Below are 27068 nucleotides of genomic sequence, written 5' to 3' on the forward strand. Positions count from 1 at the left end.
GTCTTGTAGGTTTTTACCTTGCTCTTTCATCTGTTACATATTTTTTTGCTGTCTCTTTTTTTTTTTTTTTTTATGACTAGGATTATGTTCCTGTTTTACTGGTTGTTTGGCCTGAGGCTTCCAACACTGGAGTTTGTAGGCTATTGGGTAGAGCTGGGTCTTGGTGCTGAGATGAGGACCTCTGTGAGACCTCACTCCGATGAATATTCCCTGGGGTCTGAGCTTCTCTATTAGTCCAGTGGTTTGGACTTGGAGCTCCCACCGCAGGAGCTTCTGCCTGACCCCAGGCTTGTGAACCAGGATCTCGCAAGCCGTGTGGGGTGGAAAAAAACAAAAACAAAAACAAAGAATAACAAAATAAAAAATAAAATTAGACTATGAAACTAACAGATATGTTAGAAAGAATGTAAAAATAAAAACATACGTGAATCAACAACTGGAAGGTACATCAGTACCACAATAGTCAAAAAGAGAAGGAGGGAAGAGAAAAGAAAAATGGTGGGGGGAAGGCCTTGACTATGGAGGGCAGGGACTAAGCAAGGGCAAGGTTTGGGTGGTGGGCGGGGCCAATGCTCAGGACCTACAGGGCTGGAAAAGGCCCTGGGGGCTGTGGGGGGTGGGGCTTAGGCTCAAGGAACAGAAGGGGCCCAGGCGTGTCCCCAACCCCTGGTCTCAGAGGGCAGGGGACCTCACCTGGGAGCCCAGCAGGCTTCCTGGGCTTGAGAGGGCAGGGCAAATGCACTCCTCTCCTCTCCTGCTCCTCCGGTCTGGGGTCTCGGAGGGTCCCTCCCGCCTGCCTCTCCTGATCTCCCTGGTCTCCCTCCTATGACCCCAGGACCCACGTGACCTGGAGGGGGCTTTGGATTGCAGGGGACCAGCCTGGGAGCTCAGCAGACTCCCTGAGCCTGACTGGGCAGGGCAATTGTCCTCTGCTCCTCTCCCACTCATCCCAGAGGGCCCTTCCCACCTGCCTCTCCTGTTCTCCCCTTGGCCTCCCTCCTATGCCCCCAGGACCCACGTGGCCTGGATGGGGCTTTGGAGTGGGGGGTACCGGCTTGGGAGCTCAGCAGGCTCCCTGGCCCGAGTGGGCCAGGTGATCACCCTCTGCTCCTCTCCCACTCTTCCTAGAGAGTCCCTGCCATCTGCCTCTCCTGATCTCCCCGGCCTCAGGGGCACCGATCCTGTATGGCCTCCACTTCTCCTCCCCCCTCAGTCCCGCTATGTCCTACCAGTTGACTCTGGGATTCTTCCCGTCTCTTTGGGTGTCAGAGTCCCCCACCAGCGGCCGGCAGGCACCCTAGTTGTGGGGAGAAGCTAACTCCATGTCTTCCCACATTGCCATCTTGAATCCATCTTCTTCACTGTAGTTTTTATACACATTTCTCTTATGAGCATTTTTTCACATGTCTGAGCCCTTTCTCTGAATTCCCCGTTCACATCCTTTGCCCATCTTTCCATCAGGGTTTTGACCTTTTTTCTTATCAATTTGTATTGGTTCTATATAAATTAGGGAAAGTAGCTTTGATGAGCTGCAGTATTTCTTCCAGATTATCACTTGTCTTTTGGCTTTGCTTATGTTGCTTTTTCTTCCATGCATAAGTTTAGTTTTATGCTGTCAATTCACTTTTTTATGACTTCTAGGTTTTCTGTTACTTTAGACAGGTTTGAAGTTATAATTTTTGCATGTTTCCTCCTGGTACTTTTGTAGTTTCATTTTTCACATCTGCATATTGATACACATCACACACTGATGGTTATTCTAGCACTCTTGGGTCCAACTTAATTTTTCCTTTGAAAAAAATTGTTCCACTCTTATTAAATATTGTATCTTTTCCTTCTTGTATGAAATGCTATCTTTATCATAGTCTAAAATCCCATATGAATTAGGGACTATTTCAGAACTTCCTACTCTGTTGCATTGGGCTGTCTCTTCATGCTGATTATGTTACTGTAATTAAGCATTTAGAGTAGGATTTTATTCTCTGCAAATAATTTAATCTCATTTTTCCACTTAAAAAACATTTTCCTCGTTCTCCTTTGTTAATTTCCAAGTAAAGTAAGAATCAACTTTACTAGTTAAAAAAGTATTTTTTTTCTCTGGGATAGGATTTAACATATAAATTTATTTAAGAAGCCTGATGTCTTTATATATTTTTTTCTTCCTAACCAAGAACAAGGTAGGCTTTTCCATACGTTTAGGTGTTATTTCATAATCTCCAAAAGTGTTTTCAGGCACATTTATATATACCTTACACATTTATTAAATTAGTAAATAGATTAAATGTAATCTTAGGTATTTTATTTTTATTCTACTATAAATGTGGTCTTTTACTCCCATGTATGTTCTAAATGGTTGTTGTATCATGAAAGCTTTTGATTTCTATTTACTTACTTTCTATATTACTAACTCAGTTTTTAGTTGAGACTCTTGGGTGCATACTTGTAGCCTCTGGAATTGTGATGGTTTTGCCTCTTCCTTTCCAACTTTTGACTTTTCATTTTTTTTTCTTGTCTAACTGTGTTGGCTATATCTTCAGGACAATAACCGAGAAGGATAACAGTGTTCATTCTTTTCTTGCTATTGATGTAATTAGCTATTAGTTTTCTCCACTGTATTGGCTTTTGGACTGAATTTTAATTTTTTGTCCAGAGATTGAATTTTGAGATTTGGAGAAAAGTCTATTTGAAACACAAATCTTGAATCAGCATTCATTATTCCCAGTGGCAGACTGTTCAATGAGATTTTTGTTGAAGATTCAAATGACAGATAAACTCAGACAATTTTCAGTACAATTCACCAAAAAATCAGAAAGGCTCTTTAATATTTTTGCACAAATTTATTTTATTTAGCACAATCTCTGTCATCTAAAAATTAGGTGTTTTCCCCCCCCCATCAGTGTTTTCTTATTTACTAGTACTTCTAGAAATCCCTGAAAATTTCTACTTAAGTTTTTCTGTTTTAGGCAGACATCACACCAACATGACATTAAAACACTTGTCTGGGGTCATGATAGAAGAAAGCTCATTGCCTCTCCTGGGGCCACTGGGAATTGGCATGAATGTCATTCTGTGGCCACACAGGAGTGTCTGGAGTTATTCCTGAGGTAGAGTTTCAACGACAAAGCTCAGTAGAGCACAAAGTGAAGAGTAATGATGAAAAAATTAAGTGGTTATATTATCAAATAATAGCTTGTGAATAATATTGTGTTATCAGGAGAGAAAAGGATTCCTTAGAAATGGGATCAAGCCTTATAATTCTCTCAAGGAATTGTAAGTTTTAAAGAAATATACTTAATGGAAGAAGAAGGACAATGGCTCATGTGACAAAAAATATCCATTGTGTTGCCTGTTTTGGGTAAAGTAAAACAAATATCTAAGCCAAGCAAGAGGGTCACTTCAGTTAGTATTTCTGCTCACAAATGGGGAATATCAAACTCTAGGATGGCTGGAGTTTTCTCATGGTTTGTTTCCATGCCACTTGCACGTCCTTACAAGAAATCAAAACCAGAATTTTCCAGTCATTGCTATTCACTGGGGTTCCCCAACATAAGCTGTTTAATTGAGATGGTATACCTGAACAGCCGCATCCAGTTCAGCTGGGTACATAGATATCTGGTCCAAAGCTGAACTTTCCTGGCTTTGAAAAGGTTCACTGGAATCCAGACTTGTGAAGTGTGTCAATTTATGGCACTCCATGACTTTGTGACAAGCAGAGTCCTTGCTCAGAGGCTGTAGTGGTTGACAGAGGTTAGAGCCTTGTTCATTAGTTGTTCTCTGGTTCTTCTGGGTGTGGCCCATATGGATTCTGACTTGTAGCAGAGCTCTGCACTGTCTTTCGGCATTTGGTTGAGTAGATAATGAATATACTTCTCATTAGGAAAATGCTAGCAATGACTGCAAAATAACTCCCATATACTAAAAACTAGAGAAAAACAGAGTTAATTAGACACACATGAAATATGACTACCTATGTTACTGATAATATATAGTGATGCTGTTGATTTACTTGGATTATGGTGTAACCGAGAATCAGGATCTTAATATGGATCTTTTAGATTTGCACAATACTCTCTTCTCCCCTCTTAGAAGAACCAGGCATGAAAGGGTAAGCAATGCAGTAACTAAGAGTGTGGGCTCTGGAGTCAGGGTTGCTTGAATTCAAATTCTAGCACATGTCACCAATAGTGAAAAAAACACTAAATCCCACTGATTTGCGTGTCTCTGTTTGGAGGATAGTGCAATGCTATATGTAATGTCTCCAGGAATGAATTTTCAACGCTGAGGTTACTTTTTATCTGCCTTATCCCCTTTTTTTCAGATCCACATGTAAAATGCGAAATTGGACTAATTTTAAGTCTCTCAGTACTCTGAGAGACTTAAAAGGGAAGTGAACTCTGCAGCTACGTACCCCTTCCCAGTTGCATCTTAGTAAATTGTGGTACTGGACCACAGGGGAAAGAGGAGACATAAGGGGGACATGAAGGCAAGAGTGTTACCTGATGGGGTTTTATGGACCAAAGGCAAATGCTAACCTATAGTGATTACTGCTCAAAACCTACTTGGTTTTACAGTTGATAGTTAAAGGCATGGCTTATTTTACTTTATTTTATTTTTTAAGTTTTTTTTTTCTGATGTGGACCATTTTAAAAGTCTTTATTGAATTTGTTACTATATTGCTTCTGTTTTTTGTTTTGGTTTTTTGGCCACGAGGCATGTGGGTTCTTATCTCCCCGACCAGGGATCAAACCTGCACCCCCTGCATTGGAAGGTGAAGTCTTAACCACTGGACTGCCAGGGAAGTCCTAAGGCATGGTTTATTTTAAAATTTGCCTAGCCAAGAAATTCAAGAAATTAAATACTGCCAGTGGTAAGGTTGAAAAACCCTTTGAGATGACCCTTTGAGTTATTCTACATCCCCCCAACTTCGTGAATAGGCAAATGGAAGTTCTGCAGCTTACCTGAATGCTGATTGGCAGCCCCAATCCTCCCTGATCTACTACGATCACGGTTATAATGGTCTGAATCACCAGGGCAATGAAGGTGTTGATTCCAAACACCAGGGCATAGCGTTCCACACTCAGATTAACTGCGATCTGAAACCTGTCATTCAACATAGAATAAGATTTTTAATGAGAACATACATGGGATTCTTATCTTTAAAAGAAAATAAATAGAAAGCAGTGTCTTGTTAACAGCACTTTTTGTCTAAATCTCCTCCAGTACAGACAAACGGGCAGAGCAAGGAAAAAGTTTATACTTAAAGGCTGAATTAAAATATACTTAAAGGAAATATGGCAAAATTCCTCCTATCCAATTTAATGCTTCCAGAAATTAAACCTAAATGTTCTAATTCTCATAACTTGAGAATATGGGATGCTATCTGATTTTAGATACAGTTTCACAGTGAATTTTTATGAAATTCAGCAACACCCAACCTAAGGAATTTTTTGGAGAGTTATTCTCTTTATTGTTGACTGTACTGACAGTTTCAAAGTTTGGTAGGTCAATTATTCTTTGGAAGATCCAGACCATGACTGGTGGTACAACTGAGTGAATCTATAATTAACTTATTTTTTATAATTATATAGATTTTGAAATCTTATTACAAAGCACTTTTGAAAGACTGGCAGATATATGTTATTTATAGTTCTTCCTTGGAATGCAGGTAAAGGCTTTGGGTTCTGAATATTCTTAAAATGAAAAGAAACAATGTCATCCTACCTTAACAAAATACTCGCCTTAGAAAAAACTCAAGACACGTGAGTTTGATACATTAAACAGATACCCTTTGGTGAAAAAAATGAACTTGCTTCAAGTTTCATCTCTTTCCTTTGTTTCATGATGTTTTCTCAGGGTCCACATTTCCGTGTTTTGTCAGTTACTTATCAAACATTTTTCACAGACTAAAACCCAAAACTTTATAAAGCTTTTGGCTCTACTTCATTCATGTGATTTGAAATTCAAATGTTTCTTATCTCTTTTGGTTAATACCAAAGCATATATCCTATAGTCAGCTTTCTCTGCACTTATATATAGAACCAAATGTTTTTAATCATTAAAAAAAATGATCTCTGGGATTCATAGTTTCTTGTAATCTTTGCATCTACTTTTTTCAGTATCCAACTTGCTGAGAATATTTTGTTTCATATAAAAGTATATGCCTGGAATTACTCAAGCAACTCAAGTAAAATCAGAGGTGTAATCTAAACTTAATCATTCAAAATCAAATTAATTCAAAATCAAATTATATTACACCATGCAAATTGGCAAACTGTTTGAAATAAAAATCACAACGTGACAATGTATCATTGTCTTTGGTTTATGAACTTACAGAACTTGTTTTCCTTGCTGATTAATATTAGCAATATTCGGTGAGCAGTTAAGTGAAAAGATGGCTAAATTGTGCCTAATTTAATATGAAGTAGTCAACATTTAATATTGCAATTGATTAAAATCCTTCCAAAGTTCTCAAAAGAATTATAGGAATGCAGAAAAGAGAATATGGTTTAGTTTTAGGAGTGGGAAGAAGTGCTTAGTAATACTTACACTGCTATGGTGATAAGAAGCATATAGCCGGTCTTGAATAACAAATAGCCAGCATAGCATACCCATATGTTGGTCGTGTAATGCATGAGAAATAGAGAGCCTGCATTGACAACCGAGAAGATGGCCAGAGCCAGCTCTCCCAGAAGATCCCAGTTGACTTTCACAAAACCCACTGCAAAGGCAGCCAGGGCCCCTAAAGAAGAAACATTAAGGAAGATCCAACATATTGACTTTGCCCATAGGAAATATCAACATGCTCTCTTAAGAACTCAGGTCTCAGGTAATTCTGAAAGATGAACATATTGCTTTCCCAATTCGTGAAAATAGTGTGATCCACCTAAATGGGGATTTATCCATTTCTCAAGCATGTTTTCCTTCGGCTACTCTCTTTAATTTCTATTCTTTCAGTCATCTAGTTGTCACACTTTTAATTAGCATCAACTACATGCCAAGCACTGTTCTATGCAGAGGGACTAGAAAGGTTCCTAACCACACACAGAGTGGGGAGAAATGATACATAAACTCAGTCACTTAATACAACATGCTCAGGGCAGGGATAGATAAAGGTGAAACAACTGCTCTGGCAGTACACCTAGCCTGTTCATATTTGCCTTTCTTTATTGTTTTCCTCAGTGATAGGTAACAGATACGTTGCATCAGGTAGTAAGTTTTAGTCTTTATTACTAATCTTTCTTAATCTTACTTCTAATCTCCATCTTAATGTCTTCAAGATCTGGCTTAATTTACTTGAGGTTTTGGGTGAACAATTTACAGAGTTTAAGAGATTGAATAATTGACAGTAATTAGGGTTAGTAATTATAGTTCTCTTTAACAAAGTGAGAGATATTTATGTTTCAAATTACTGAGATTTGATTAACTTTTCCACATATGATCTAGGCAAGAACCATACTGCAAAAGAAATAAAGTTACTTTTCTTCCCAGAATTTGGAATGTAGGAGAGATAATTTCAGTGAACTAATTCTAGTACAGTCTTGGTTGCCAGGAGTTAAACTGAAATCTCCTAAAAGGGAGACAATAATAAAACGGACACCCCATGAGGTTTCTGAAAATTTATGTAAAAAAGGGTGTGGAAATCTCCTATTTCCTAGAAAAATACCTTCAAAGTCTTAGTTGAATTTAAGCTTCCATTAACCAGGATATAAATATTTATTGTAGAGGGAACTTCAAAGGCAGATTTCCCTCTGATATTAGAATCCTGACTCACATAATATCTTCCACTTCTGATTTAAATCTCATAACAAAGCTAATTTTGAAAATTTGTGGTGTAGAGCCTGGAATTGCTTAAAGGTGGGCACTAGCTAAATCAAAATCTTTATTGACAAAAACCCTTCCAGTGATAATTTAGAAGTCTTAATAGTTTAGTTCATTTTCTAAAATAATAAAAACACCTTGTTTATATGCAAGATGCCTATTTTCTCTTTGATATTAAAAACAATCCTGAAAGAACAGGGGGCATTATTAACACTTTTCTTGATGATGAAATGGAATCTTAGGAATCTGGCTAGAATGTTATCACTTGGTGCTGAATTCTGAGCTCTTGAGTTACCAGTGACTGCAACACATCAAATAGAAATGTCATGTCCCTCTTTTTGCCCCACTGCCTTCTATTCCTGAAAAAGATTAATATGCCTTCTGAACAGACCTAATTTACCACCATGGAGAATTTAGCAACTGGAGAAATGAACTTAGTGGGGGGTAGCCCATCAAAGGAAGATCAAAGTTTACTTACCTCCAAAGGTTGCAATAGCTTCTACTGCTCCATTATATATTACAGAACTCTGGCCTGGGGCCTTGTAATCCCACAGGACTTGAACATAGTTCAAAACCTGGTTAAAACCTGCTGTGGAAAAAGCCCACCATAGGGACCAGTAAAAAAGATGTTTTGAGGAGTAGCACTCCTTCAAATCTTGTAACCACTGCACAAAAACTCTCAAAGCTACATTTTCCGGCTTTGGGCTGCTCCACTGGCCATCATATGGGTTCCCTGAAACAGTGAATACTTGTCCAGCCGGTTCGTGATCCTTTTGAGGTTCCTCTAAGACAGCATCCTTTCCTGGTGGCTTTGGAGGAGCTTCTTTGCTGGGTTTTGCATGAAAAAACATGCTCTTCTTAGGCATTGGTAGGAAAAGTGAGAAAAGGAAGGCCATGGAAACAGAGGCCAAGGATAGGACGTTGAGGTAAAAGTATGATAGGTTGGCCAGGGATACCAAGAGTTGGGCCAGCACTGAGGCCACTGTGTAGGCCACCAGCGTGGCACTCCTGCAGTAGCCGCTCACTTTCTGATAGTGCTCTGGGCTGACCATGCTGTAAATGTAGGCATAGTAGGCCACCTCGGTGGCGGAGACCATCCCATAGAAGAACTCTACAACCTGCATGGTCTTCACTCCTTGGCCAAACAACAGCAGCAGCCAGGTAATGATGAAGCTAATCCCTTGTAGGACGATGACTGGCTTGTAGCGGACGTAATCGGTGAGGATAAACACCGGGAGAAGCAGGACCAGATATGAGTATGTCCACACGGGGAAGATCTCATTTGTGATCTGCAGAGTTGAAAAATGGATCCTGTGACCATGAAGCACCAGGAAGTGAGGAGGGCTACCTTTCTCAGATTTGTGTATTACTAAGGTACATGTCGCTTGCCTGATACAAAACTCTGCATCCAATCAAATAGGGTATTCTTCATATTATGAGAAAGCACAATAGAAAACTGATTTTCAAGGAAACCAGTAGGAAAGGAGAGCTCCCCCCTACCCCCCCAAAAAACCCACTTCATATACTTACGTGCATCTCAGTAGGAGAAGATATTGGCTTAATTTGCAAACTGAACTATATTAAATTTATAATAGTATGTACACTAGAGCCCAGGCATACCTTATTTTATTGTGTTTTGCTTTATTGTGCTTTGCAGATACCGTGTTTTGTTTTGTTTTGTTTTTTACAGATTAAAGGTTTATGGCAACCTGCACTGAGCAAGTCTATTGACACCATTTTTCCAACAGCATTTGCTCACCTCATGTCTTTGTCACATTTTGGTAATTCTTGCAATATTTCAAGATTTTTCATTATTATTATATTTGTTATGGTGATCTATGATCAGTAATCTCTGATGTTACTATTGTAATTGTTTTGGCGTTTTTTAAGCAATGAAATATTTTTAAATTAATGTATATACTTTTTTTAGACATAATGTTATTGCACACTTAATAGACTATAGTATAGTGAAAACATAACTGTTTTATGCACTGGGAAATTTTTTTAAAAATTTGTGTGACTTGCTTTATTGCAATGTTCACTTTATTGCGGCGGTCTGGAACCAAACCTGCAATGTCTCTGAGGTGAGCCTGTAAACTAGGTAAAAATTGTTCAACAGACACTTGTGAGTTTTTCAGGCTATTAAAAAGTACGATTCTCTTCTTGTTCAGAGATTAACAACACTAGATAAAGCAGCTACAGTGTTAGAATAATCCAGCAACCTTTATCTTTATGTGATTCATCATTATGACAAAAATCTCAGCCCTTGCAAGTCTGGATGAACACACACATGAAGAGAGCACAGAGTAAATCATCTTGCAGAATTACGGTGTGGGAACAAGCAATGCATTTCATCTCCTTCCTGGCCAAATTTGCTGGGCTCCCAACCTCGTTTCCCTCCAATTCTACTGATTTGTCTCTGCTTACTCAGTTCTGGCCTCAGTTTAATACGGGTCATCTCATGGATTTAGTCAGAAATGCATAGCACCTCAAGGTCCATTCACAGAAAGGACTGAAGAAGTTGTTGATCTTTGGGGCATGACGGGTACAGGTGCAGGTCAGCTGCATTAGACTTTGTTCTGTGCCCCCTCCCCGCTTTCTCCAGCAACCTCAGTGGGTTCCCGTTTCAATGACAGGGGAAAGTTCAGTGATTTGAAAGGCTAATGTAACTGCGCTGCACCTTTGAGGTCCAGTTGGTCCATAGTGGTTAAGGAAGCAGACCCCTGGGGTTCACTGGTTGATTCTGGACATCTATCTGGTGTTTGCTTTGTCTTAATAGTGACATGCTTCCATCTGGGAAACTTTGAAACAGAGTTGCCCCTAAGTGATTTTACACTACGGCAGAATAAGCTTGCCCTTCCGTCCATACCACCTTATCACCAAATAAAGCAGCATCAGTGAGCCTTTCAGGTGAAGCCACACACTCTACAGTGTTTTCTTAGCTATGGCTGGAGACTATAAAACCAGTCCAGGGTGATTCTCCGACTGGGTCAGTGCACTTTCTTGTTGCACTTGTCATAAAAAATAAAAAAAAAAGGTGGATACTTTGAGTAAGAGAATTGGGACTTCTGGGGAAGATAAAGCTGGGAGATAAAGCTGTTAATGTCTCACCTGCTGATAAATAGTTTTTCAAAGCTGAGTTAGTGTCCTAAAGAAATGTTACAATTTTTAAACAGATTCTGCTTATACCCCAGCAGGCTAAAAGTTTATTAGGACTAGATCTTGTGCCTGGCATTGATTTTATTTTAGGATTAGTATAATAGAATCAATGAAGACTCGACATGTTCCCATGCATTAAGCCTAATGTTAGAAGTCTATAAAAGTGAAAATATTTATTACACATGCAATGTGTTTTGGTTTCCCATTTTTGCAAGTGTGAGGAGGAAAGAGTAGTTTGAACAGTTCTATAACACATACTATGAAGATGGGATTCATTGAGGTCAGTGTGTTAATCTTATTTCCAGTTGAATGAAAACCTCACTCTAGGTCCTTGTTCGAGTCCTGTAAGATTAAACCACATCAAGATAAGTATGTATATTAACTCACCTCTTCACTGGTCAGGTTTTTATCTGGCCCAGATAAATACAGCATAAGGAAGGGTTCTGAGGGTCTCATCATGGAGAAAAATCCAAACAGGCAGAGGATCACAGTGGGATAAATCCAGGAATGGCTCGCTGAAGTTTGGAAACAACTCATGGCTGATCACATGGAAACAAAACAAAAATTAACTGATGTTTATTCTTTCGGGCATCCTGGATGTTATGAAAAGCTCATTTCTAAATGTTTACTGAAAGGACAAAGTTTCATCCATCGGAAGCTGACCTGAAAAGGTGAGTGATGAATAACTGCTTTCAAATATTCCTTAGGAGAATCAGTCAACCCTCCTTTGCCAACAAACTTCTTACTCATTATTGCTGGGGGAAGAGTCCCACCTCTTTAGTGCACTCCGTCATAAACATGGTAATAAGTAGCTACTAATAATTGGTAAACAATGGGCCAGTGGATGTTTAAAAGTAAGTAAAACATTGGCTAGTGAATCACCGGTGTATAGGCAGACCTCAGAGTTACTGCCAGTTTGGTTCCAGACCACTGCAACAAAGCAAATATTACAATAAAGCAAATAGCACACATTTTTTGGTTTCCCACTGCATATGAAAATTATGTTTACACTGTACTGTAGTCTATTAAGTTTGAAACAGCATCATGTCTAACGAAGCTATGTGCGTACCTTCATTAAAAAATACTTTATTGCTAAAAAATGCTAACCGTCATCTGAGCCTTCAGCGACCCGTAATCTTTTTGCAATGTTAACATACAAGATCACTAGTCACAGGTCACCATGACAAACATAATAAAAATGAAAAAGTTTGAAACACTGTGAGAATTACTGAAATGTGACACAGAGACACGAAGTGAGCAAACGATGTTGGAAAAGTGGTGTTGATAGATTTGTTCCAGGCAGTGTTCCCATAAACCTTCAATCTGTAAAAACTGCAATATCTGTGAAGGGCAATAAAGTCAAGTGCAATAAAACGAGGTCTGTCTGGACATGACCTTCTAGGAGGTCAAAACCAAGAGAACAGAGACTGAGTTGGTCAAGGCTTCCTCTGTCTGCACACTTTATTTTGCACGGCAACTTCTGACTCAGAAATCTTAATACACTGAATGTATTTATTTTCACCTTTTCCTTCCATCAGACTCTCCCTTGCTTAGTGTTGTGCTTGACACATAATAGACCTCCAAGTTATCTTTGTTAGGTATCTATGATCTGAGAATTTATAATTCTTCAGTTAAAAAATTAAACTGGATAAAGCTCTGACTTGCCATCTTTTCCATATTTCCCCCCTTTTCCATCCTGGTGCTAACTCTGGGCTGGGAATAGAAGGGTCACGTCTTAGACTGTTATTCCGCTTTTCTTTATGACTGGGCCCATCTCGTCTCTCAGTCTGAAGTTTCACACTACTCAGTGGGGCAGGTAGCTCATTAACAGTTCATACTCAGTTCATACTTTTTTCCTAACCCAGAAATAAAATTGCTTGAACTTCAAATTTCAGACAAAAACTCCTCATCTATCACTGCACAGAAAAACAAGAACAACAAAGCCCTTATTTTATGGTGGCCACGTTTGAAAACATCTTGCTTTTTCATGTGGATTACAATGTGCAACGGGAAAACTCACTCTCATGTCTTCATATTTTGGATCAAGCTTTACTTTGTAAAGGGGACACATTTTTTGGTGGTCTTGGGCGTGGTTAAGTTCTCGAGATAAGTCCTAGGAAAGAAACGAACCTGCTGTATGATGCTTTTCTGTATCTAATCTAACTAAATCCTCATCATAACTATAACACACAATAATTTCCCAAATTCCCAGGTGAGGATATGGGAGATCCAAGATGTCCAACAACTGGCTTCAAACCACATGGTCAAGATTTGAATCCCGGTCTTCCTGGCTCCCAGCTCCAGGGTCCTGTCACCTGCTCCACTTGGCCTCATTCTGGTGGCCTTCTTCCTTGGCTGCTGTTATTAACCGAATGACATCCTCTCCCCACAGTGAGGGAAGTGCTTTTAGGAACACATTCATGCTGAAGAGTATGGCTTAATACCCAGAGCTTCCCGGGGCAATAACAGGTTGAAAGTGGGCCAGAGAGAGGGGAGCTGATGCTCGCTCCAGAAGAGCAAGTCACCTGGGTGGGGTGGGAGCTCTGCTAGGGGCTGAGGAGGTGGGGGGCCTGCTGAGTCACACCACTGGCCTGCCACCCACCCGACCCATTCACAAGGTGGTCCCAGACAGCTTCGAGGTTCCTCTCTTAAGTTAAATCAGTTTGTTTCTGTCAACAAAACCCTTGATGAGGCTGCACAGAGATCAGGGGAAGGATATGGATATGGAAGTGGATTACAACAATGTGAGCAATGCGACAATGTGAACTTCTTGCCGAGAGCTTATGGGATCTGACGGTCCTCCACCTCCTGCCTCAGCCTAGAATGCACGGGATTTATCTTCTTCCTGAGTTGCTACCAGCGTTTGTGAGTAATGTTCTTATAGAAAGGGCTATCCTGGGTAGGCAATTACTGAGGCTTGGCCATCTTTCGAAGGGTAGTCTTAATGGGGTGACATCTGCTGACTCTACATCTAGAACATTCTCTCCATCTGCTGACCATGGATTGTGCACTAACTCCACAAGTCATTGTCTTCTCTGTGCATCTCAGAAACCTAGGACTATGCCCGTGGTCCCTGGGCTGCTAAGAGACCCCTGGATCATCTATCTTTGCATCTGATAACTATCCTCCCACCCAAGTATTCATACCGACCAGGCCCGACCCTGCTTAGCTTCCGACATCAGGCGAGATGGGGTGCATTCAGCCTGCCAGGGCCATAGACAGAACTGTTCTAATAGTGCTGCCCCATTGGATTTAGTTGGGAAGGTCAAGCAGAGAAAGACAGTATATGTAAGCAGGAGGGCAGAGCCTTTTGTCTGTTTGGGTCATTGCTCTATTCCTGTGCCTAGAAGAGCTCTCCACACAGTAAGTCTCGTAGAAGGAAGGGGACGAACCTCTGCGAAGCAGGAAAGCTCTGTCTGGATTTCCTGAGGGCCTTTCCTAGTAGCATCAGGTAAAGGCCAAGGAGGTTTTCAAGTGTACAAGCACCTTGCACTCAGTTGCTCGTCTGTGAAGTGGGATAACAATGCTACCTGCATGTGTGGGCTTTTTGCGGGCACCAAGGGCTTGGATACCTGGAAGGGGCTTGGCGCCTTGCTGGGCACAGAGCTGCAGCTCAGACATGTCATTTTCCCTCCGTCTGCTCTCCACGTGGCAGGCCCCACAGTGATTCGGGCTTAATGAGCAGAAAACGAGGGAGGGTGTCTGGCTTTAGCTGAAAACAACTGAGAAACACCTGGGTGGGGGGGTCATGCGTGAGCCCGAGGGTGCTGGGCTTCCTTCCCTCCTCCTTTTCCAGCCCCTTCCCACAGAAACAGACACATGCTCCAAAGCTAGTTTTTCTGCCAGAGAAAATGAGAGAAGGCATCTAAGCGAACAGGAGCAGGAGTCCTTCGACCGAGGAGGACTGAGTAGAGCAGCTGGAGTTTCCTGGTTTAGCTGCAGCAGGAGCTCCTACACCCTTTCAGAGACCCTGTCCCACCTGGTGGCGATGCTTCAGCCTCCAGGGCCACGGCCCCTGTCCCCGCCCGCTGCCTGCTGCCCCCCCCCCCCCGGGAGACTCTGAGACTCTCGGCTGCTGATGTCTGGCTGTACTTCTCCCTCCCCCCACCCCCCACCCAGGGTCTCCTCGTCAGGCACTTGCCTCACTGCATAGCCCTTCTCAACCCTGGCCAGTTACTGAGACTGTGAACTTGACTCGCATCATCACCACCGGGGGTTTGGTGAAAATACAGCTTCCGGGACTCCAGCCCTGAAGTGTGATTCAGTAGGCACAGTGAGGCCTAGGCATCTGCATTTATAGGCGCTGAGTGAGTCTGATGCCAGAGGCCCAAGAACCCCTCCTCCCTTATCCATGCGCTGGGCTGAGCAGCTCCACGCCACAGTGTGGTGGGGGAAGTGGAGGAAATCATCCAGGGAGCTTTCCCACACCTACACCGACACCTATTACCCCCGAATCCTCTGCTGGGCCTCTAGGCCCTGGAGAGTCCAGGGCGGGTGGAAGAATCCTCAGGGGATTCCGACGTTTCAGATAAGAGTCTCCAGCCCTGCCCCACCCACATGCACACAGCACTCTGTCTGTGACGTGTTCTGTCCCATCCAACCTAAACTGCTTATCCGACAGCGTCTGTGTTCAGCCCTGAACAAAGCACCATGCCTCTGGCTCCTTCAGTTACCACAGCGATTAACATATATTTAAATATGCATACATATTTTTATTATACATGTATATATATTATGTTAAATTATAATATGTTAATATATTTCATTATATATTTATGTCATATCAAATTATATTATATATTTATAACATATATTTATAATATATTTATATTATATATAAATATAATTTATATATAAAATTTATAAATTTATATATTTATGTGATATAATATAGTTGATATATTACATAAATATATTTATATATATTTACATATTACATATAAAATACAATATATTTATAATTATATAAATTATTATTATTATTATTATTTATTTATAAATTATTAATTATTATTAATTATAATTATATATTATATAATACAGTAATGCCCAGCTTATCAATGGTTCAACTTAGGATATTTTGACTCTATGATGGTGCGGAAGTGACATGCCTTCAGTAGGCAGTGCACTTTGCACTCTGAATTTTGATCCTTTCCCAGGCGAGTGACACGTGGTCTGTCCCATCCCCTCCCGTCATGCTGGGCAGCGGCAGCCTCCACTCAGCCAGGCGATCAGGGTGAACAACCGACACACTTACCACCTTTCTGGACCCTGACGACCATTCTGTCTTTCACTTTCAGTACAGTATTCCATACATTACATGAGACATTCAATACTTTAGTATAAAACAGGCTTTGTAGTAGATGATTTTGCCCAACTGTAGACTAATGTAAGTGTTCTGAGCACGTTTAAGGTAGGTGAGGCTAAGCTATGATGTTTGGTAGGTTAGGTGCATTAAGTGTATTGTTGACTTAGGATATTTTCAACTTCCGATGGGTTTACTGGGGCCTAACCCTAACCCTTGTAAGTCAAGGAAGATCTGTATACAATATATTATATATAAAATTTACATAAAATTAGGATTGTTCTAAGGATTAGAGACAAATAATTATATAAAGCAACTATATTATAGATTTTATATATATATATATATATGACCCCCCCAGTTTCTCAGACATGGGAACTGAACCTCCCCAGAGCTCATGGCCACTCAGCTAAAAAAGGTTAAAGCTGAGTTCAGGGTTGGGTCTGTTGGCTCCAAGTTTACATCTTACTTTTCTCTGAGGGGTAGATGCCTCCTACTTCCGTGGCACCATGCCCACCATCTCGACATTTTCTTCTTCTCATTTCCTTGCTAGCTACGCCAAAAAGCGCTGTCAATATGGGCTCTAGGATTCCAACCGAACAACCTGGGCCCCGCCCAAATCCTCCCTCTCTTACTGGAGAAGCCTGAGGCTACTGGCCTCACGATGCTTGGAAGCACTGGCTATCATCTTTTGTTTTTATCTTATTGAGGAGATGCTGCTCTTTCCGTCATCATGACTATGACTATGATAATCAAATTACTTATGCAATTTCTTTCTACGATTTTTACATTTGGAAAATTATTTTAAAATTTTAAATTGAAGTACAGTAGATTTACAATATTGTGTTAGTTTCAGGTGTACAACAAAGTGATTAAGTTTATATGTATATATATATATATTTTTTTTTCAGATACTTTTCCATTATAGGTTATTACAAGATATTGAAAACAGTTCCCTGTGCTATACGGTAGGTCCTTGATGCTTATCTGTTTTACGTATAGTAGTTTGTATCTGTTAATCCCACACTCCTAATTTGTCCCTTTCGCCTTCCCTCTCTCTTTGGGTAACAACAAGCTTGTTTTCTATGTCCGAGTGTGTTTCTGTTTTGTATATACATTCATTTGTATTATTTTTTAGATTCCACATATAAGTGATATCATATAGTATTTGTCTTTCTCTGTCTGATGTATTTCACTAAGCATAATATGCTCTAGGTCCATCCATGTTGCTGCAAATGGTAGTATTTCATTCTGAGTAATATTCCATTGTGTATATACATATCACATCTTTTTTTTTTTTAACACGTTAACTTATCCTTTCTTCCTTCCTTCCTTCTTTCCTTTCTTCCTTCTTTCCTTCTTTTCTTTCTGGCTGCACTGGGTCTTCGTTGCTGCACGCGGGCTTTCTCCAGTTGTAGCAAGGGTGGGCTACTCTTTGTTGCGGTGCGCAGGCTTCTCATTGCAGTGGCTTCTCTTGTTGTGGAGCACGGGCTCTAGGCGTGTGGGCTTCAGTAGTTGTGGTGCACGGGCTCATTAGATGTGGCTCGTGGGCTCTAGAGTGCAGGCTCAGTAGTTGTGGTGCACGGGCTTAGTTGCTCCGCGGCATGTTGGATCTTCCCGGACCAGGGCTCGAACAAGTGTCCCCTGCATTGGCAGGTGGATTCTTAACCACTGTGCCACCAGGGAAGTCCCATACCACATCTTCTTAATCCAATTGTCTGTTGCTGGATACTTGGGTTGCTTCCATGTCTTGGCTATTATAAATAGTGCTGCTATGAACACTGGGATGCAGGTGTCATTTCGAATTAGCATTTTCATTTTTTCCGGATATATACCCAGGAGTGAAATTGCTGGATCATGTGGTAGCTCTATTTTTAGTTTTTAAGGAATCTCTACACTGTTTTCCACAGCGGCTGCAAATTATTTTAATTTTTCTTTGACAAATTAGAAGAGAAGTGAAGTAGATAGAGGAGGTGGTATTGTCCTTGTTTTATACATAAGGAAACTGAGGGCCAGAGGCAATAAGGTTTGTGCCGGTTTTCACATTTAACCAACATTAAAACCTGAACTTGGACTCAGTTTTTCTAATTACAAGTTCAGTAATCTTTCCTCTTACACTGTGTTGAGAGTGACTGGCTATATCCTCAAAATTCCAATTCAAATTTATTTTAGAATAGTGTTTTTCAGATTGTCAGTATCAAAAAATTTTAGTGGGTTGCCAACAGGATTAAAAAAAAAAATGTTTCAGAAAAACATTAAATATCAAAGCGCACTGCAGAGTATGCCTGTTTTTTCCAAAACTTCTGCTTGGAATATATCAATACAGTTGACCCTTGAACCACGGGGGGTTAGGAGTGCCCACTTTCCTCGCAGTTGAAAATCCAAGTATAACTTATAGTCGGCCTTCTGTGTCCACAGTTTCACCCTATCCATGATTCTGGATCTGCGGATTCAACCAACCAGCTTGTGTACTACTGGCATATTTACTATTGAAAAAAGTCTGTAAATAAGCAGACCTGTGCAACTCAAAACCATGTTGTTCAAGGGTCAACTGTATATATATATGGCTACACTGTACATTATATTACTGTGGATACAGCCACTGGGTTAGAAGTTTCAGAGGAAAGAATAAGACTAAATATTGAATGACATCCCTCATAAGCACACCTGTTTACGTCATCATAGAACACCTATTCTATCTGGAAGGACCACAGCCTTCAGGGCAACGCACCATTCTGGAACAGGCTGTTTTTTTTGCTACTTTACCACTTATCATTCCACTTGAACCCCATAAAACTATCCTCCTCCTAAAGAGTACTCTAAGCTTCCCTTTGCTTCATTGAGTCTATCCTGAGGACATGAATCAGGTTGATTTTCTGAGTTGGCACTTTTGAAAGAAGATGTTTTTCTTTCCCCTTTCTGCATTCTCCAAATAAGATAATCCTTTCCAAAGTTGCTCCTGTGGCAGTAATTCTCACATATTACTCACACGCTCCATCACCGTTTTAAAAAAGGTACGAGGACACTGTGCGGGCAATAAGTTAAATGAGAAAAAAAAAAAAAAAAGGGACAGTCTCCAAACAAGTCAGCCTATCTGGCTACCGTGACTCAAAATCTACAATGAAGACGGCGCAAGTAACATGAGAGGCTGTATGAATCAGCAGAGATTTGGAGCAGCTACATCTACCATAGAGACTCCCTTGGTGGCCTGGGATGCCCTGCAGCACTCTTCAGAGGGCGAACTCCAGTTGACACAGCAGACGGAGCAGGTGAGCGCTGAGCTTTAGCCTCTGCGTCACTCCTGAGCCATGGTGGCCCCAGGCAGGTTGCAGTCTCCCTGCTCCGCCTACCGCGCAGGCGAGACCCAGCTGTGCTATCTGCACACACAGGGGGCACATCACACGGGCCCTGGGCGTACACTGCCTTGTGCACCACTGGGGTGACCAGCCAGCCCATGTGACCTGGAACGAACCCCAAAGACCACCAACACCTTTGTTATGGGAAGGGACCCACCTAAATTACTTTGGGATCTATGTGCTCCTTTCTCTTTTTGCTGGCAGGGGGATAATGATTTTTTTTCTTTAAAGTCCACAGCCATCCCACCAGGGATCCTTCATATTCTACTGTTAAGTCTTCAGCGTCTCTCAATCTCTAATTTGGACCTAGTCCTAGAAGGTCCCACATTTTTACTGCTGCTTCCCTTTCTTCAGGGTATGTGGAGACAGTAACCTTCTTAACATAACAATTCCCTTCTAATCTGAATTCATTTTGAGGTGCTCAGAGACTTTTCTTAATCTCCTAAAAAAATTAACATTTACTTTCGACTATGATCAAGTTGGGCTGGTTGTTTCCATCTGCCTTGGAAAAATTTCTTTCTATGTAACCTTTTACCTGTTTTTAGTGTCTTGGTATCAGAGTTCAGTTTTTCCTCTCCTCTTTTATTCCAATAATTACTATGTTGTTGAATTTTTCCATTTCTTTTGTTCTTTAATCACATTCTTAAATCTTTCCAACTGGTTTCAGGCCAACACTCTTTTCCATATGAATGTGCATAGCTTTAGGAATAATCCTAAGTGTTTCCCTAATTTATAATATCATCCCTGAAACTCCCATTTTTCTTATATTGACTGCAAAAGAAGTTCATTTGTCATTATAATTCTATGGTATGGGGAAAATAAAACTTTTTTTTAATGGAAAGCAAACAAAAATATTGACTTTGTTGCCAGGATCCCATTTTGAGTGAGTTTCAAGGTTAACCTAGAATGCACATTTCCTGGTTCCTCTACCAGGGAGTCCAGAGCCCTGCACTTTGCTGTATGTCCTTCAGTTAGTCTTAACTTGTAGACTCATTGTGTGAAATAAACCTTTTCCATGTTTGTGCACATAAAAATTTTCATGTATTATTCCTGTCTACCACAGGGACCCATATTGGGCCTATGACAACTTGGACTTAATCTAAATTTCAGGCATGGACAGTGTCCTATTTCCTAATCCATAGGCTGTGTATATATACACAAAAATTCTTATGGCCACAAATTTCTAAATACATATTTCCAGTGGCATAGGACAGGCAGCTATGAAAAAGCAAGAACTGTAGAAATTGACGCACACCTGTAGGCTTCCTGGCTCTGAGATCTGGGTGGATTTCCTAGCTAAAAAGGACCTTAGTTGTTCACATCCCCCCACCCACTCCCAGAAGATGGAATTCTGCTTCCAGAGCCAAAGTTTTCAGAGCTGCGGGGCTCCCTGAGGCAGGGGTCAAGGTGACCTGATTAGAGCAAAGACCTTCCCCAAAACTGGTTTTGCAATGGTTCTCACAACAGAGGGCCTGGAGTATAAGGGACTAGGTCAGCAGAAAGGAATCATTTTATCATATCTGCTTCCACGCTTGTTTAGAAGATGCTGCCAGAACTCACTGAGATGCTAATAATTTTGAAGGAAACTATCTGGAAGCCTCGGTCTCCAGCCAGTCCCTAGCCACCCCTCCTGACTAATCACTCCATTCATCTCGGAGAGGGTGCCTGAAGAGATGCCCAGCACCTGGCAAGCGGGCTGGTATAATTTTCAGAACCTTCACTGTAGTCAAAACACCTATCTCAAATAACAGAGCAAGAGATTGGTAATTTAGAAGAATTATGAATCTCACAGCCTCTAAATTCCAAAGGGCTTGGGCAGCGGGGCAAGTAGATGACGTTTGCAAAAGGTTTCACTCCCCAAGGCCCAAAGCTTTTGTAAAAACAGAGGTAGAACCAATATTTGTTACATTTTCCAAAAAAGCTCAAGCTCCCCTTTTAGGTTTTCAACACTGCCAGGCCAAGTTCCTCACCAGCTAGAAGCAAATCAAAAATTTAATCACCGAAAACTGAAACATTCGCTTTTTGCTGATTGAGTATAACAACGAATTATGCTTTTTAATCTACTTACTACTAAAATAGAAGAAAATATGATTTTGAGTAAAACATCCAGATCAAAGAGCTGCAGTCTGCTTAAGTCAAGGCAAGGCAGTGCTGGAGGAAGGGCTGGGGAACGGACTCCAGGGAATCGCTTAATTACTGTTCTCTGCTGCAAAATCAGGGTTGCAGGGTGATTGCACCAGTTTCTAGTGAACTACTGCATTTTAGCTGTGACTTCATCGTATTTAAAATGCATTTTACTTATCTCTATCTCACTCTCTGCAGAAAAACTAATTTGACATCATAAACTCTAGTATCATAGAGTACCATCTAGAAGAAAACATCTTTGTGACCTAAGGGCTGGCAAATGTTTCACTGCAGTGACAGCAAGTAACAACTTAAAAGAAAAAGAGTGATAAATTGAATTTCATTAAAAAAACCCATATTTACTCTTCAAGAAATACCATTAAGAAACTGGAAAGAAAAACCACAGAAAACACTTCCCAACCACTAGAAGGTCTAAGTACAAAAACACTAGCATACCAAACGTTCACGAAGATTTAGAGCAACTGGGTTTGTACACGTAGCCTGTGAGAATGTGAAATGGTACCAACTCTTTGGAAAACCTTTTGGCAATCTATACAAGAAAGTTCAAGTATTCATAATTGCAAAAGAAAAAAAAGGGAAACAACTGAAATGTCCATTAAAAGGTGAATGAATAAACAATGCTGTATATTTAAGCAACCAATACTGATTTAATCAGCAATAGAAAGGAATGAACTATTGCAAAAACTTGGTTGAATGTGGAAAACATTATGCTGTCCCAAAGAATCAAGACTTAAAACTGTACATTCCATTAATACATATAAAGTTCTAAAACGAGCAAAACTAATCTGTAGTGATAGCAATTGGATCAGTGGTTGCCTGGGGTAGGAGATGATAAGGGAGCGACTGATTGCAGTGGAATACAAGGGAACTTTCTGGAGTGATGAAAATGCTCTACATCTTGATAGTAGCTGCGATTACAAACTTACATTTGTCAAAATTCATTTGCATTTTATGTACATTTTATTATACGCAAGTAAACTATACCTCAATAAAGATAATTTGAAAAAGCAGAACGAATCATTGATACACGGAATAAAACAAAATAAATCTCAAATATTATGCTGCCTAAAAAGAATCCAGACACAAAAAGGACACCCTCATATGATTCTACTACTGATAGAAATCAGAACAGTGGTCACCTCTGGCGGCAGGTGGGGTGGGAACTGTCTGTAAAGGGGCATGAGGGAATTTTCTGGGGGTGATGAAATATCCTATATCTTGATAAGCTATAGTTACATGGGTGTATACAATTATAAACACTCAAACCTAAAATCTATACTTTATATTGTGTATACATTATACCTCAGTTAAAAGAAATACACCTTCCGCCCCATCAGAGCATTTTACTGTGTAGGACTCCCCAAAGCCCTGGACTTTCCTTATTGGTGCAACAACTAAGGTTTTTCCAAATTCTACATCGGGGCAAGGCCTCTATTTAATCCGAAAAAAAAGGACATCATCTTTGAAACTGGGTCTGTCCTAGACTATTAGAATGCAACCAGTGCCCATAAATCAAATCTAGGACAGGCCAACAAACTTTGTAAGTCTGGGCACATATAACATCCTTCAAAATAATACAGATAGAATCAGAGTTACCTGTTCCTTCTGTGCCCTGAACTTAGTCCAGTTTCCTGCCTTCAGATCCAACTTCAGCTCCTTCCTGCTGCCAGCTGCTACGAGTCACTGTCACAATGCCCCTTCCTTTCATTGGTGTTTCAAGCCCTCCTCCTTCAGAATGGAGCTGTCAGGAGCAATGGCTTTATATGCACCAAACCTCACCCCCCTTCTGATGGCTTCATACTCTGGAACCCACCCTCTTCCGTAGCCACCCTCTTTAGAATGCCATTGACTAAAACAGACAAAGAGATTCAGATCTCTCTAAAACACAGATGATTAGGGAGGTAAAAATAACAAAACACTTCCCTCTGAGTGCTATTACTAAAGTAATCTAATTCAGTCTCTCTAGAATTTTGTACGAAGTGACTTAGAATCTAAGGAAACTATGAAGTAGCCCTCTCGCCCACCACCCACTCATAATCCTTCAGGTATCCCCCTTCCCCCAAACCAAACCTAAGTGAAACCAAAACCATGGAATCATCCCCGAAATGAAGCACACACATAACTTCAAAGCTCCACACAACTTTAAAAGGTAATTAGGTCCAGATATTCAATATGCGGGCTCGAAGAGTTCTGCTTTTGGTCAAAACCACAGCAAGAGTAGATACAGGTGACCTTTAAACTATACCCTTCGAATTCCATCTTATCGCATGTGGCACTCTTTTTTTACTTGCACGAAACATATGCTGAGGAATTAATCATCCCCTCCCAGATGGTTTATTCTCTGTATGTCTATGCTTAGATCAATCTGGTCTTAGGTGCAGCTGGAGCAATATGCCTATCAAACCATCACACTGGTGAGGTCACCCCATCACATCCAACCACTGACATGCAGTGTGGTAACTAGTCAAAGGCACGGGGTGGGGTGGAGGTGGAGGGAAAAAGTGCTTCAAGGAAAAACTAGGCATTGTCTGAGCTATTTTGCAACTCTGCACAGTAATTGTAGTAACTCATAGGCAATGTGAAATAACTCTTGTCTGTAGACATGAAAATGAGTTCTGTCCAAGGAAGGTATAGCCTTCTTCCCCTCACCTCCGTGGAAAACCAGTTTTACCTCCATTTCAACATTCCTGATCTATAAATGTTACCAATTCTTTGGATTCTCCTTTGATCTGGTTCTAACAGCCTTACCAGTTTCCTCATTAAGGAGTTAATAAAACCTTTAACATGTGTTTATTTTTCAATCTGTATGAGAGTCATGACTATCTCTTTCTGAAAAGTATCTTTTAATACTTGTTAAGTATTCACTGTGCCTCCAGCCCATGCAAATAACCTCCAATTTATTCTTCTGAATCTAAATGATTTGCGACTAGTTGTTAAATTACCGAATGAGCTTTGATCTTTTGACATCTCACTGCAGACTACCCAGCATTAAGCTTGTTTATTTAATTTTTTTTTATTGGGATATAGTTGTTTTACAATGTTGTCCTAGTTTCTACTGTATAGCAAAGTGAAGCAGGGTTCCCTGTGCTATACAGCATGTTCTCATTAGTTATCTATTTTGTACATATTTTGTTTATTTAATTCTTTTCCCTAGGTTTGTGTTTGCGGTAGCCAGTGTGGTCCCGTGGAAAGAGCATAGGTTTAGAGTCTGAAGCCCATGTTCCCCCTGGCCCCGCCCGTTTCTGGCAGGCATTTAACCTTTTCCAGCCTCCTCTTAAAATGGGGATAATCACACCCACCCCATAAGGTTATTTCAGGGACTGGTCCATCTGGTTCTTGGCCCATATGAGGCGCTCAATACAGCTTCCTTCCCATCTCCCTCATGCAAGCACACGTTGCATATCCAACCAGAATGAACACAGCTGGGCCCTCATAGTTCAGAGACAGTAATTTCAGAAAGGTACACAGTAGATAATTTCACCTAAACTGCTAAGGGGCAGCGAGCCAAATCAATTCATCTTTAAATACTTAGGCTTGAATTGCATTTACCATTACCTAACCTTGAGAAACCACTGTTGGTCCATAACCAATAATGACCGAAAGAAATTAGTATTTTTGTCCATTTCAGCTACCACTAAGACAGTTTGAAAAAAAAAAAACATGTAAGCGTACTTCCCAGCTACCGTGGGTTTGGTTCGAGACCATCCCAATAAAGCTAATATTGCAATAAAGCGAGTCACAGGAGTTTTTTGGTTTCCCAGGGCATATAAAAGTTATGTGTACACTATACCGTATCCTATTAAGTGTGCAATAGCGTTGTCTAAAAAACCCATGTACATACCTTGATTTAAAAATACTTTAGTGCTAAAAAATGCTAACCATCATCGGAGGCTTCAGCAAGTGGTGGTAGTTAACATCAAAAGTCACAGATCACCATAACAAATACAATAATAATAAAAAAGTTGAGGCGGCTTCCCTGGTGGCGCAGTGGTTGAGAGTCTGCCTGCCAATGCAGGGCGCACGGGTTCGAGCCCTGGTCTGGGAAGATCCCACGTGCCGCGGAGCAACTGGGCCCGTGGGCCACAACTACTGAGCCTGCGCGTCTGGAGCCTGTGCTCCGCAACAAGAGAGGCCGCGATAGTGAGAGGCCCGCGCACCGCGATGAAGAGTGGCCCCCGCTTGCCGCAACTAGAGAAAGCCCTCGCACAGAAACGAAGACCCAACACAGCCAAAAATAAAAAATAAATAAATAAATAAACAAACAAACAAATAAATAAATAAATAAAGGAATTCCTTTAAAAAAAAAAAAAAAGTTGAAAATACTGTGAAAATTACCAAAATGTGACACAGAGACACAGAAGTGCGCAAAAGTATTTAAAAAACTCAATAAAGGGAAGTATGTCTGTATTTGTAAGTCATGTTTTGGTCTACTTAAAATACGTACCTTAATGAAAACATACCTTTTGCCTTACGAGACACCAATATGTTCTGTTGTCTGGAGAAGCAAAACACTTCTGTGTATTTTTAGAAAACATTATTTCCTTCACCCTTTTCAAATTTTAAGTACTCCACAAGCTCAAACCTTTTGCATATTTACGGCAGCAACATGGACTTGATAAGTAATTGTTAACATGTTTTTAATGAATTAGGTATCCTTTCCAGAAATATTATCGTAAGATACGACTGTATTATTTTAAAATTTCAGTTAAAGTAGTCTCAATAGGGTCCCGGATCTCTTACCTTTAAAGTCCCCTTTCTTTTCCTCACTAGGACCTTTTCGACATTCTTGGATGGGGATTTGGAATTGTGCGCTAAGATTTCCTTTTAGTTAAAAGCTGTGACCATGGATGTAACTATGGGGAATGCTGGCCCTTTACCAGAATTCAGGTTTTATTTAATCTGCTTTTCCAGATGGTTGAAAGTAGCAATTCTAGCCAAACCTACTTGGGCGAGTCTCAGCACTGTGGATGGCAGAGCTATGGATCCGAGGGGGGAGAAGCAGCAGGAAGAGGCTGGCTGTCCGCCAAGGGCCCAGGGATGTAACCCAGGCCAGTCCGAACCCGCCTGCTGCAGCGCAGGTACCCGCCCGGCTCAAGCTCCCAGACTGGGGGAAGGCGTGGCGAGGCGGCCGAGGGAGGAAGGTATTTCTTCAATTAATTTACCTCCTGGAGACATTCTTACCTACAGGAGGGGATTTCTGCTCGCCGACTCGCTCACAGCCCGGGATATCAAGCCCCCGGGACCAGCACCCTCAGCGGTCGGGTAGGATGAAGCTGGGCTCTAAA

At 40.9% G+C, this 27068-nt stretch overlaps 1 protein-coding gene across 4 annotated transcripts; it reads right to left on the reverse strand.

Annotated features, from left to right (window-relative positions):
• Window positions 1-52: 52 nt before the first annotated feature.
• Window positions 53-27068, reverse strand: SLC19A3 (solute carrier family 19 member 3). Of its 4 annotated transcripts, none has more exons than XM_082464671.1 (6): window positions 26524-27068; window positions 11365-11516; window positions 8297-9107; window positions 6547-6739; window positions 4959-5100; window positions 53-3922 (listed from the first exon to the last, which is right to left on the reverse strand). In XM_082464671.1, exons 2-6 carry the CDS (start codon window positions 11512-11514, stop codon window positions 3764-3766), a joined length of 1455 nt encoding a protein of 484 aa, XP_082320797.1. In that variant the 5' UTR covers window positions 11515-11516; window positions 26524-27068; the 3' UTR covers window positions 53-3763. The 4 variants fall into 4 exon arrangements, with proteins under 4 accessions (XP_082320797.1, XP_082320796.1, XP_082320798.1 ...); XM_082464670.1 differs by having other exon boundaries at window positions 26965-27064; XM_082464672.1 differs by lacking the exon at window positions 26524-27068 and adding an exon at window positions 23380-23929.

This window comes from Balaenoptera physalus (assembly GCF_965194825.1).
Source record: "Balaenoptera physalus genome assembly, chromosome: 6".
NCBI lineage: Eukaryota > Metazoa > Chordata > Mammalia > Artiodactyla > Balaenopteridae > Balaenoptera > Balaenoptera physalus.

What these genes read in the sequence shown, in the direction of transcription:
- SLC19A3 (XM_082464671.1), bottom strand. Translation starts at nt 11,514, where the DNA reads ATGAGTTGTTTCCAAACTTCAGCGAGCCATTCCTGGATTTATCCCACT. An exon ending in AAAACCTGACCAGTGAAGAG is followed by an intron (nt 9,108 to 11,364) that starts GTGAGTTAATAT and finishes TCAACTCTGCAG; the next exon opens with ATCACAAATGAGATCTTCCC. An exon ending in GGCTGCCAATCAGCATTCAG is followed by an intron (nt 3,923 to 4,958) that starts GTAAGCTGCAGA and finishes GTTTTTCTCTAG; the next exon opens with TTTTTAGTATATGGGAGTTA.